This window comes from Rhinatrema bivittatum, chromosome 19 (genome assembly GCF_901001135.1).
Source record: "Rhinatrema bivittatum chromosome 19, aRhiBiv1.1, whole genome shotgun sequence".
NCBI lineage: Eukaryota > Metazoa > Chordata > Amphibia > Gymnophiona > Rhinatrematidae > Rhinatrema > Rhinatrema bivittatum.
This window is the reverse complement of record NC_042633.1, coordinates 18,415,013-18,429,077: the sequence shown is the minus strand read 5'-3', so window position 1 is coordinate 18,429,077 and position 14,065 is coordinate 18,415,013. Positions and strand designations below refer to the sequence as shown.

Genomic DNA, 14,065 nt, shown 5'->3' with positions numbered 1-14,065 from the left:
CCATCAATAGCAGCAGTATTTTTTTTACTAGCCACCTTGACTGACCTTACATCACTGCCTGCAGTCGTACCCACCCAACGTATCACCAAAGACTCCGCACCCATGCTGTCTTCTCCACTCTAAAAAGGATAAACTCTCAGTAACCAGTTCCATCACTTCTTTCTCAACATACCTTCTGGTGAAGACACTGCAGCCCAGGCGCACGGTGCTGTACCTCAAGGACTTTGCTGCCTCAGGTCCCCGGGGGTCCTGGCTTACGTCTTCCTCTGTGAGGGTCACCGAATGGCGAATGGCAAACATCAGCTTCCTCTCCTCGCACCAGTCGTCCAGGAAGGAGCAGAAGTCTTCCCAGCTGTGAAACTCGTTCCGCTCCAGCTGTTCCTCCACGGGGGCTTCGCCAACCTGTCCGAAGAGAAATCAGGAAGGGCTCAGAGGGAGGAAACACAGCAATCAAAACCTGACAAACAGCCAGGCTTCTCAAAATATTAACCTTACCTTTTTCTGGACCCTTCTTCTTCCTGTCTGAGTCTTATTTCAGTTCTCAGCTTTTTGGAGTAGAAGTCCTACACCTTTCATTGTGCCAACACACGCAACTCTTCCCGGATACATAAGGTAGGTCATTGCTGGGTCAGACCATCTAGTCCAGCGTCCTGTCTCCAACAGTAACCTATGCCAAAGAGTTCACCCATCTTTTATTGCTCACTGCCAGGGATAAGCGGTGGTTTCCCCAAATTGTTTCTGGGCTTATCTTCCAAGACCTTGTCTAAACTCCTTTCAAGACCTGCTATGCTAGATGCCTTGATCACATCCATCTGCCAACAACTTTCACAGCTTAACTCGAGTGAAAAACAAAATACTTTCTCCAATTTACCTGTTAGTAAACTATCTGAAAGAGTAAATAATCGTTCCTTGTGTTTCTCTTCCAACCTGCCCATTATTTTATAGGCCTCCATCATATCCCCCTTCAGCCCTAACCTCTTTAGACTTTCCTCATAGAGGAGCCGTTCCAATCCCTTTATCATTCTGGTTGCTGTCTTCTGCATCTTTTATAGCTCTGCTATATCTTTTTTGAGATGGGGTGACCAGAATTGAACACAATATTGAAGGGGCAGTCGCACCATAGAATTACACAAAGGCATGATGTTATTCTCAGTTTTATTCTCCATTCCTTTTCAGATCATTCATAACATTTATTTGCGCATGGGTGGCAACTCGCAATACAGAACCCAGCATCGTGTACCTGTAAACTGAGATTATTTTTCCCTGCATGCATCACTTTGCTCTTTTCCATATTAAATTTAATCAGCCAGTCGAATGCCCAGGTCCCCAATCTCAGCTATTGAATAATTCCAGGTCATCTGCAAATCTGATCACCTCACTCATTGCTCCCTTTTCCATATCATTAATGAATAACAAAGCATAGTAACATAGTAATGACGGCAGAAAAAGACCAAATGGTCTATCCAGGCTGCCCAGCAAGTTTCTTGTGGTAATAACTGCTGCTCCATGCAGGTTATCCCCAAGCCTGATGTTAAGGGTAGTAATATTAAAAATCAAAACCAAGGAACCGTCAAACCCATAACAAAATTACTGCTAAGCACCATTTTTGCAGGGTGAGCAGCCTTCCTGAGAATTCATGCCATGCTGCTGCTTGCACGGGCTTTGCTTAGGACTTGGCTGTAGAAGCAGTCCTGCACTTTTTCTGTAATGTCTGCTTATCAATACCTTGGACCGTAAAAATCAAGCCCCAATGTTGGTTGTCATTTGAATCCAAGTCCCCTCTCCCCCCACCCAAACCAGAGAGCAATGCTGCAAGTGTGCCAAAATCTTGTAAGCTAATTGGTTAAGGGTAGGAATCCTCATGCCTTCTGTTAGGGGTAGCAGCTGCCGCTCCATGCTGGTTACCCCCATGCACCCTTTTATTAAATTTCCAAATCTAGCCTTTAGGGATCCACTGTGTTCATCCCATGCCTTTTTACATCAGCAAAGGGCTCTGGTTTTGGAGCCACTAACCCTTTTTGTGGACAATTTATTTTAAGTCCTTTTTTATCTCAAGGGCAGGACTCCTCACATATGTTCAGCCCAAGGTCCACGATATTGGTACAGAAGCCATGCTGGTTACCTTAAGGACCCCGAGGCGCTCTACATGGGGACGGTAACTTTTAAACAGCCACGTGGGCGCACATGTACGGGTGTGTGCTGGCTCGCGCCAAAGGCTGCGGCCATTTTATGACATACATGCGTATATGCGTGCATGGTATAAAATAGGACGTACGTGCGCACATGCCGCCTCTACCGCGTAAGTGTGTGTGTGTGTGTGTGTGTGTGGGGGGGGGGGGGGGGGGGGGTTAAGAGACGTACACCGAAGCAATTACCAGTTTCCCCTGTTTGTTCCCAGTTTGCCCAGGTAAAGGATAGGACTTCTTAACTCTCCTAGTTAAATAGCCTCCCTTTTATATCCTGTTAGCCCCAACCCCTAAAATCTTGCTAACTAGCCTATTTTTTGTGTTTTTATAACTTACATGCCATCCGTAGCAGAAGTAAAGTGATGCGGTAAGGGGGGGGCCCCCCCCCATGCTTGTACACGTAAATACACACACACACTGGTTTCATTCAGAAATCCAGGAACTCTCATGCCCCGCTCAAACCACACCCACACCCCGTTTTTTGGCAACCCAAGGGATCAGTACATTGTAGAAGATGAAATTCTTCTAAGTATGAAACAAGAGCTGGATCTGTGGGCGACTATATCAGATGATTTAAAGTGGCCAAGGTGACAGCAAAAGCCAGATAAATGCTTGGGTGCATAGGGAGAGGAATAGTCAGCAGATAAAACAAGGTGATATTGCCCCTGTATAGGTCCCCACTGAGACCTCATCTGGGATACTGAGTACATTTCTGCAGCCTGCATCCGCAAAAGGATAAAAACCAGACAGAGTTGGTTCAGAAGGTGGCTACTAAAATGGTCAACGTCTTTATAATAAAGACCAAAGTATATGGGGACAGACATATATACCACAGAGGAATCGTGGGATGGGGAGATATGACAAAGACATTTAAATACCCTCAAGGTATCAATATACAGGAGGCAGGCCTCTTTCAACTGAAAGGAGGCTCTGGAATGAGACAGGAGTAATCTAAGGAAATATTTCTTTACTAAAGGGGTGGTGAATGCATGGAACAGGCTGCCAGTGGAGGTGATGGCTACAAGAACAGTATCTGCATTCAAGAAAGCATGGATCAAGCATAGGGGATCTCTGAGGGAGTGGATGAGCAGACGAGACAGAAACATGATAGCAGAAGACAAGCTTACAGCCCAAGTTTCTATGTTATCTAGCATCCATAATTTAACCTCCAACACACAGTGATGGATTTAGGTTTTTGTCACCCTTTGAGGGAGTCTACAAGAAACTTCCTCAGACCACCTTAAAAGACCATGCACAGTTGTCTTCCCCAGTCCTCCTTAAGATCCAGACCCACAGGGGAATCCAGGGTGAAGGGAGGAGTGCCGCTATGGAATATGAAAAATCGATGGTGGCAACTGCCCTAAAGGAGGTTTTTTTTCATGACTTGGGCTACCCAAGGAGATCCTGACGGATTGGGGAACCCAGTTACTCTTCAAGTTAATGAAACAATTTTGCACCTTGCTCAAGGTAAAAACTCTGCGTACCTCTGTGTATTACCTGCAGACCAATGGCCTGGTTGAGCGGGCCAATCAGACGCTCAAACAAATGTTGAGGACATTTGTGGATAAAGGCGACAAGAATTGGGATGAATTACTACCCTATGTGCTGTTCGCAGTCTGCAAAGTACCACAGAGCTCGATGGGAGTTTTTAAATTTACTATATGGCAGGAGTCCAAGAGGAATCTTGGACATCGCTCATGAGACTTGGGAGGATGAAGTAAACCCTGGCAGAACCTTGTTGACTACGTTCTCAGAGTGCAGGATTGCCTAAAAACGGCTGGGGAGGCGGCCAACCTATGTCTAGAAAAGGATCAGAGTTCCCAAGCCTGAGCTTACAATCGTCCCCATTGCCAAGCCAGGGAACATCCTTGTCCTCCTCCCACCTTCGGAAAACAAGCTGTTAGCCCATTAAGCAAGGGCCCTATGAAGTTCTGAAGAAAACAGGGCCAGTGGACTACAAAATAGCCCAGCCAAATAAATGGAAGAAAACACAAATCTACCATATAAAACTTTTGAAGAAGTGGGTGGAAAAGGAGTGCTTAGTGGTGCAAGAAGGAGAGTTTGGCCCAGAGGTCAGACTTGAAGTGGACCAAGCCCAGGTTCCTTTCGGAAAGAAACTATCTACTGCACAGACAGCTGACTTAAGGGAACTGGTAGAACAAAACAAGGAGATTTTCTCAAACCTGCCAGGTCATACACACCAGGTACAGTATTACATCATTATGCCTCCTCGTGTGGTGCTTCGGCAACAACCCTATCAGATTCCCAGGGCCAGGCCCCACGTCACTGAGTCTGACATGAAGGAGATGCTCGAGCTCAGGGTTATAGAGGATTGGTGATTGGTCTTCACCCATACGGGAGGTTCTGCATTGACTTTAAAAAGGTCAAACGAGGTCTCAAAGTTTGAGGCATACCTGATGCCATGAGTGGATGAACTGATTGAGCATCTGGGATCAGCCCAGTTCATCTCTACCCTGGATCTTACAAAAGGCTATTGGCAGGTTCCTCTCATGCCAGCAGTGAAGGAGAAGACTGCATTCTTGATGCCAGGGGGACTTTTCCAATTTACTGTCCTTCCATTTGGACTCCATGGCACCCCTGCAATGTTTCAACGCTTGATTGTCCACCTGTTCTGCCCACATAAAGAGTATGCAGCCTCCTACTTGGATGACATGATGGTGTACAGCCCAGATTGGATGACACATCTAAGCCAACCAGAAAAGGAAATCCCCGAAAAAACCTCTAAACATAAATATGTCTTACAATTGAGTAAGAGAAGCTGCATCAGTAAGCCTTACGGCATGCCCTCAGTGCAACGGGCCGCCCGGACAACTCAATCATTTGCAGCAAAGCAATTAGTTGTAAAAAAATTTTTTTTAGATGCATTAAAATATATAAAGTCCATCAATTTGGTGACCGTGGCTCTACAACGGCCAATGTTTCGCATAAACAGCGCTTCATCAGGAGCCGCATAGTCACTTAAAAAAATCCTTGTATCTCAATTTGGTTTCTAGAAAATCAAAATACAATCCATATCACTTTTCAACAAAACTTCAAAAAATACTTCTCATCGCTGACAATGATCGCTTCATGATCGGACATAACGCCTCATTTATCTTCGCAGAGGAACAGAAGATACTTGCATATCAGCCTTCTTTTTAAACGAACGCTGAGTTGCCCAGATCCAATCACAACCAACTTCTTACATGATGACATCAGTACCCACGACAATACTCATGTCGAGAACAACTCTGTAATCCATATGGTTCATTTATAAGTTGTCACTCACGATCTTCTCAATTCTGTTAAGCATTGACAAAAATAAATGTAGACCATTATCCATCCCAACGTTGATCTCATCCGTCACGAACAGGAAACTTAACATCTATTAAAGACAATAAAGTGAATTAAACAGAATCATAAACACACACTCAGTTCCAAACCTGAATTTAATCCATTTGACTGCATGGTGTTAAGCGGATGTATCCATCTTTGCTCTACTAGTAAAAGTTTTAAATTCAGATTGCCGCCCTGCCAATTTAATCTATTGTAGTACACATACTTCTAAATCATCAAAAAAGTGGGAAAAATCTGCATAGAAACATAGAAATGACGGCAGAAGAAGACCAAACGGCCCATCCAGTCTGCCCAGCAAGCCACGCAGTTCATCCATTTATTTATTTTTTTTTTCCCCACCCTTTTTCTCCCTCCCACCCATTACTATTGGCTTCCAGCACCCTCCGGCCCCAACTCCCTTCCACCCCTCCACCATGCAGAGAGCAGCGCCGTATCCGCATCCCAGCGAACATCCAGCTCAATCAGGGGTAGCAACCGCTGTAACAAGCAGGCCACACCCCTGCCCCATACTCTTACCCACCCCTGCTTTGTTTGTTTGTTTCTTGTTTTTGTTTTTTTTTTTGGAGATGGCAGGCCTCCATCCTTCCGCTCTGTGAAGGTGGAACACCAACCACTGGCATCCTGCTCCGTGAATGCCTCTGTGGCTACTGCCGCTCTGTGCAGTGTTTTGCTGCCTGAAGGTGGAACACCAACCACTGGCCACTGGCATCCCGCTCCGTGAATGCCTCTGTGGCTACTGCCGCTCTGTGCAGTGTTTTGCTGCCTGAAGGTGGAACACCAACTACTGGCCACTGGCATCCCGCTCCGTGAATGCCTCTGTGGCTACTGCCGCTCCGTGCAGTGTTTTGCTGCCTCCTCTTTATTTACGCACAATGTGAAACTAAAGGAGCATTTGCTCGATTGGTGTTAAAATTCGATCTGTGTTCAATAATTCTCATTTTCAAAGATCTCTGTATTTTACCAATGTAAAACTTGTCGCAAGGGCATCTTATCAAATATATTGCCCCAACCGATGAACATATCGTGTGTTGTCATAATTCAATGGTACACTGTGCTGAAGGAACATATACTGAAGATGTATTCATTGAAACATGGCAAACTGAACATGCTCCACATGGTTTATGGGAACCTTTCAACTCTTGAGATGGGACAAAAGATGAATCAGAATGTACCAGCTGGTCTCTCAAGCTGGATCCCCTTGTGAACGTCAAATGTGGTTGATTTGTAAATTCCTTATGCAATTGCAAAATGTGCCAATTGCGAAAAAGAACTCTTAACTACATGTGCAAACGGAGAAAAAGGGAGGACACACATTAATGTATCATCTTCAATATGTGAACGTGGTAAAAATAGCCAATCATGATGCGTGTATTTGGCTCTTAGGTATGCTCTACATATATTTTGTAAACCGTTATGATGGCGTTATTTTTTACGATTCCGAATGACGGTATATAAAACTCGTTAATTAAATAAATAAATAAATAAATAAAATATGCATCAACTAGGGTAACTTCACGCTAAAAATCTATTCTTAAGCTTTGATGCTTGCTGATAATAGTCTGTGAGGGAAGAACATAACCTCCGAATACGAAAAAACTGACTCATGGGTAGATTCTCTTTTAAAGCACGCAGATGTGCACTCAAGAAATGAAGTAATGTATTACTGCATACAGGCTTGTGAGAGAGAGATGTTGAAAAATCATTCACAGCCTTAGAGATTTGTATATCAAGGAACACGATGCAATGCTCCTGCATATTAGATGTAAATCATAGATGTAAACTATGTGAGTTTAACCAAACTAACAGGTCAAAAATCTCCTTAGTCCCCTGCCAAATGATAAAATTGTCATCAATGTATCATTTCCATGTAATAATACATTTCTCAAACTCATGTTTCTTATAAATCCATTGCTCTTCAAAATGGCCCATATACAAATTTGCTAAATTGGGGGCCACTGTGGTCCCCATTGCTGTACCACAAATTTGTTGAAAAAACATCTGTTCGAAGGCAAAACAAATGTTTTGTAAGAGCAATTTCTAGCAGGGACTGTAGGAACCCTGACAGAACTTGATATGGTCTAGGCAGTTGTTCAAAATAACTCATTGCTATATTAAAGGGATTCCACATCAAGCGTGTCAAGCAACAGCTCATTTGTGGTCAGATGATAGTTCTCCAAAAACAACCATTTGCTGCGAATCTTTAATGTATGATGGTAATAATGACACAAATGGGGCCAAAAAAGAATCAATAAATTTGGAAAGTGGTTCCAACAAAGAACCTTTGCTCGAAAAAAATCGGGCATCCAGGGGTATTTGTTAAATTTTTGTGTATCTTAGGCAAAATATAAAATATCGGTATTAAGGCATCTCGAGTCACTTGAAATGCAGCTTCCTTCACTGTTAAAAAACAAACAAACAAAAAAAAAACCCCAGCATGACAGCCTTTTTGGACTAACTGTTCAATCTCTTCAAGCAGATAAGGTGCTGGATCTTTGTCTAATGGAATATAGAACTCACAATTATCTAACTGCCGTTGTACTTCATGGATATATTGCACCCGATCAAGTATAACAATCTTACCCCCCTTATCAGTCGGCTTGATAATCATATCAGAATTGTGTCGTAATTCATTGATTGCTTCAATTTCATCTGATGACAAATTTGAATATCTGTTTTTCTGTAAACAGTTGTCGCATCTCTTGAAAGGTTAGCTGGTAAAAGGTATTGATAATCGGGTCACCTGGTCCTGATGGACACCATACTGAAGGATTTTTGTAAATTGAAGGATCAGTAGTACTAGGTTGGTCTGTAAAGAAGTGCTTAATGTGTAACTACCAAACAAATTTAAATAAAGCCACTTCTAACTTAAACAAATTGGCTTTAGGAGTTGGTATAAAAGATAGACCTCTGCTTAAAACTTGAATTTGAGTTCATGTCAACGAGTGACTCAAAAGATTTAATACTAGAGATTCCGATCGGTTTGGGACCTCGTTTGTCGAGAGGACAACTGTGTTTTGTCTTGCCAAGGATTTTGATGATCTGCGTTGGGATGATTGGAATAGGATTACAATCGCCCCTAAAAAATTATCTTGAAAAGTATTAAGTCTTTTGCCATGTTTCAATGAATACTTTTTCAGTATATGTTCCTTCAGCACAGTGTACCATTGAATTACAACAATATACGACATGCTCATCGGTTGGGGTGATATATTTGATAAGATGTCCTTGCGACAAGTTTTATATTGGTAAAACACAGAGATCTTTGAAAACAAGAATTATTGAACACAGATCGAATCTTAACACCAATCGAACGAATGCTCCTTTAGTTTCACATTGTGCAGATTTTTCCCACACTTTTGATGATTTAGAAGTATGTGTACTACAACAGATTAAATTAAACTGGCGGGGTAGCAATCTGAATTTAAAACTTTTACTAGTGGAGCAAAGATGGATACATGGGCTTAACACCATGCAGTCAAATAGATTAAATTCAGATTTGGAACTGTGTGTTTATGATTCTGTTTAATTCACTTTATTGTCTTCAATAGATGTTAAGTTTCCTGTTCGTGACAGATGAGATCAACGTTGGGATGGATAATGGTCTACATTATTTTTGTCAATGCTTAACAGAATTGAGAAGATCATGACTGACAGCTTGTAAATGAACCATATGGATTACAGAGGTGTTCTTGATGTGAGTGTTGACGTGGGTGTTTGGATCTGGGCAACTCAGCGTTCGTTTAAAAAGAAGGCTGATATGCAAGTATCTTCTGTTCCTCTGCGAAGATAGATGAGACGTTATGTCCGATGGTTAAGGGTATATTTGTCAGCGATGAGGTATCTATTAAGTGATACGGATTGTATTTTGATTTTCTAGAAACCAAATTGAGATACAAGTATTTTTTAAGTGACTATGCGGTTCCTGATGAAGCACTGTTTATGCGAAACATCGGCCGTTGTAGAGCCATGGTCACCAAGTTGATGGACTTTTATATATTTTAATGCATCTAAAAAATATATTGAAAAGTTAATTGCTCTGCCGCATTGAGGGCACACCGTCAGGCTTGCTAACGCGGCTTCGCTTACTCAATTGCAAGACATATTTATGTTTAGAGGTTTTTTCAGGGATTTCCTTTTCTGTTTGGTTATTGTGCCATTGGGAGTTTCTTAGCTCATTTCTTTTTGTTACATCTAAGCCAACACCAGGTCTTGCTAACCAGAACTAACAGCTAACCCAAAGAAGTACTTGCTGGGAGGGCAAGTCAAATATCTTGGCTACATCCTCGCTAGGGCAAGGTCCACCCAGAGACCCAGAAAATCAAGACAATCACCCGGGTGCCAGTCCTGCAAACAAAGGCGAAAGTCAGAGCGTTCCTAGGCCTCACAGGGTACTACCAAAGGTTTATCCCTAATTACTCGAAGAAGGCAGAACCTCTCACAAGGCTGTTGTTGAAGAAAGCACTAGAGAAGGTTCAGGGGGTCAGAGGAAGCAGATAAGGCCTTCCAAGCTTTGAAAGAGGCAATTTGCTCCAAACCGGTCCTGATAAGTCTGGCCTTCACAAAACCCTTCACTGTACAGACTGATGCCTCAGAGGTAGGCTTGAGAGCAGTCTTAGTCCAAGAGAATATCCTGTGGCATACATTAGCCAGAAGCTGTTGCCCCACGAGAAGTACTACTTAACAGTTGAGAAGGAGGCCTTGGTAGACAAGTGGGTCAGCAGTTCACGCTCAAAATGGACCATCAACCGCTCCTATGGATGAATAGGATCAAGGAGTCCAATGCGAGGGTGATGAGAAGGTTCCTGGCCCTACAGCTCTTCAACTATAAAATCCGACATAAGGCAGGAAAGGAAAATGCCAATGCTGATTTCCTGTCCAGAGAGGTATCCCTGGTATGGGCAAGTGCTCATCCCGACAGGGCTGAGCCGAGGGGGAGGGTATGTGAGAGAGTCTACAAGAAACTCCCTCAGACCACCTTAAGGGACTAGGCACAGCCATCTTCCCTGGTCCTCCTTAAGAGCCAGACTCACAAGGAATCCTGGGTGAAGGGAGGAACCATTCACCAGAGCATAACTCGAGGCCTAGAAGGGTTAAGGATGCCCTGGGAAGCACAAAGGAAGCCAGAGTATGCCAAGACCAATGACATTTGATTGGGTTGTTACCAGCACTGCAAGGTGAGCAGTTTTTTTTTTTTCTGTTTTGCTTTATCTCTGTAAATAAATTGTATATAGGGAAACTGCCAGTGTCTGCCTCCTTTATCAAACTGGCTGTTTCCTCAGCCATGGCCAGCCCAAGTTACCGCACACCCCTAGGCACTGCTGGGGCTTTGCACCCTCCCTTTCCCTGCACATGACAGGAGAGAGGCAGGTTACAGAGCGGAGCAGCTTTTCTTTGTTCTGCTGTCTAATCTAGCGTCATCCCCCTGCCCCCCTGTTATCTGCATGCTGCCTGGAAGCGGAGGGGATGGAGCAGGGAGCTCTGCTGCGATTCAGGCAGCTGGGAGGCAATAAATCTTTAGTTAATTTGCCTCCCCCAAATTTCTGCCACCCGAGGCACGGGCGTAGTGTGCCTATTGGCAAATCCATAGAAACAGAGAAATGACAGCAGAAAAGGACAAATGGTCCATCCAGTCTGCCCAGCAAGCTTCCCATAGTAGTATCTGCCACGCTGTGCAGGTTCCCCCCATGTATCAGTCAGTGCTGCTTGACGTGCTTTGCTTATGGACTTGGCCATAGAAGCAGTCCTGTGTTTTTTTTCTTAATATCTGAGCGTCAGTACCCCCAGACTGTATTATAAAAAAAAAAAAAAAAAAGTCATGGTTCGTGTTGGTTGCCCCGAATCCAAATTCCTTTTTCCCTCCACCCCTCACTCCCTCCTTCGAAGTAGAGCGCGATGTTGCAGTTGCATCAAAAGCCATCAAGGCTTATTGGTTAAGGGTAGTAATCCCATGTCTTCTGTTAAGGGCAGTAACTGCTGCTCTGTGCAGTTTCCCCCCATGCTCATCCGTTCCCCAGACCGTAAAAGTCAAGGTCCTCATTGGTTGCTGTCTGAATCCAATTCCCCCTTTCCCCTGCTGTTGAAGCAGAAAGCATTGTTGGGTGTTGCATCCAAAGCATCAAGGCCAGTTACCCCCATGCACACTTTCTTCGTTTCCCTTAGGACTTGGCCATAGAAACAGTCCTGTGCTTTTTCCCTGATGTCTGCCTATCATTATCCCAGACCATGGAAGTCCTCCAGCCCTCCAGCTACTTCCTCTATCTAGTACTTAGCAAGAGACTTTCACAATAAGCTGCACCAGTTCATGGGCCTAGTCCTGCTTTATTTTTAGCTCTTTACCTGTCTCTTGGAGATGCCCAAGTCCTCGCATCTTTCTGCTGAACTCTCTTCGGTTTCCTCTTTATCCAAGGAAGAAGTAAGAACCTCTGCTTTCTGGAAGTGAAAAACTGGATTTAACTGAAGTTATTATTTGAATTCAACTTCACCTGCCACTGAAGTTCAGTGGTTAGTGATGGAGTCTGTGGGCTGCTTTGAAGCAGCCAGAACTCCCAACACCATTCCTGAATGAAGCAGGGATAATTAGGAAAAGAATTATAAACTGAACATGTTTTCGGCTATCCTCGTCAACAGGCATATTCCTCTAACCAAATTCAGGTATTGACTGGACCTCACTTAGAATACCAACAAATAATTTTATATTTATTGCATAATGAGTTTATCAAACATCTTTTCTTAAAGGATGATTGGGTCATGAGTCAGGGCTATTCCTCACATTCTTCTAAATAAGAAAGGATGATTCTAGAAACATGGCAATAAGACTGGTATGCACTGCTCCTCTACCAAATCATTCAAGAGATGCACTGATTCGATTCTTTGACTTGTGCAATCCAACTGACATGACTAGATTCAAGAACACAAAAACAGCATAGGGATATTGTACCTGTTGCATGCCTTCTGAGTTCACAGCTGGCCCAGAAAAACACTCCTGGGAAGAGTCAGTGATGGGCAAAGTTGTTTTGCTGTCATCCAGGACCACCTGAAGGCAGCGGTGCAAGGAAGGCGAGATGCCCATTTGGGCTGCGAGTATCTGATGCTTGGACTTCACATAAGCACAGATGCTGCTCTCTGCATCTGAAGCACTATTGTACTCTTCAGCCCACAGTTTCCAGCGCGGGTGCCACGTCTCATAGTAGTACTGGAAGGTCTCAGCAGGACAGGCAGCCTTCAGCTCATTCAAGGCCTGATTATACACCGTGGGTGAATGAGTATGGGCCAAGACATGCAAAAAATCCTTAATCTGAGCCTCCTCTGCCGAGTTCATGTGAGAGATCTTATCATACAGAAGCTCCAAAACCAGCGGCATGCAGTATCTCAATGAGGCACAAGGGACAAGATCTTCTATATCTAGAGTATCCTGAATTTCTGGGCTCACCGTCACACATTTCACCTGACTATTAAGGACAGGGATGCTTTGAAATACAGAGTCCACAATGAACTTTAAATTATCTGCTGTTCCCTTCCTTGCTATGCAGTAGGCACACGCCTTCCATCCCACATTCTCTTCTTCACAAAGAACGGTGTACAAATCAAAGCCTGGACTGAAACCAGAGAAAAAGTCAACATAGAGATAGCCAGGAAAACACCGAGCAATTTGCTGCATGCTTGATGTCATGAGGAAGATGTCCTTAACCAGTAGCTTGTTCTCCTCAAATACCAGCTTGACCTTGGCTTCAGGATCCGAAAAGAAGAGGGAATCCAGTTCTTTCAGCACTTGGGACCGGTCCTCAAATGCCCCAGATCGAAATCTCTGAAGTGCGTTCAGGTCATGAGGTTCCAAGAACTTCCTGGAGATATTATTGGCAATCTGGACAGGAAGGCCGACCGTGGACGCCAGTTTACTTCTTTTCAATGGTGGCGAGAGGTCAGTTTCTGGCAAGTCGTGGTTGTGTTGGAAGTTGGTGTTGGAGACAACGAGCTTTTCCTTCTGGGGGCACAGTTGCAGCTTAATGAAAGCAGGACAGCTCTTCCTGAATAGGAATGAAAGAAATGTTCAGTTATTACCAAGACAGACAGATGGTGGGCTCGGCAACATCTATCCATTCATGCTGGCAACAAAGGTATGCCCATCTGCCTTGGTCTCATTTTATTATGGCTATCATTACTTCAACCAAGGTCATCTTTTATGCCACTAATGCCACCGCCACACTCATCTGCTTTATCATTACCAGTGCGCCTCTGAATGCAATATCCCTGATCTCAGGGCTTTGAATGCTGTGGGGCTGCAGCAATCCCATCCCATGCCTGGCAAGAGAATCAAAACCAGAGCTTCGGTATGGTAGTGAGCCACCTTGTAGGCCCCCCCCTTGCATCAGTCTCATGGTCAAGAGCCATTGTGCCATCATCTCAGCACTCACACCAGCACACTTCTGTACATGTCAGCCACAGGTTTGTTACCTAAGACCAGGGGCGGATTGGCCTATCGGGGGATCGGGCATCCCCTGGTGGGCCGATCGCTCCAGTCACGT

General features: G+C 44.1%; 1 protein-coding gene across 6 annotated transcripts in view; it reads right to left on the bottom strand.

Moving 5' to 3' along the window:
• The window catches only part of LOC115080765, a 133,636-nt gene that overhangs the window by 26,284 nt on the left and 93,287 nt on the right, over window positions 1-14,065 (bottom strand). For all 6 annotated transcript variants that reach the window (XM_029585159.1, XM_029585160.1, XM_029585158.1 and 3 more), the window contains 3 exons: window positions 12,481-13,567; window positions 11,880-11,972; window positions 173-402 (listed from right to left, as the gene is read on the bottom strand). In XM_029585159.1, the coding sequence (XP_029441019.1) occupies window positions 173-402; window positions 11,880-11,972; window positions 12,481-13,567 (1,410 nt within the window). The remainder of the gene's footprint in view (window positions 1-172; window positions 403-11,879; window positions 11,973-12,480; window positions 13,568-14,065) is intronic.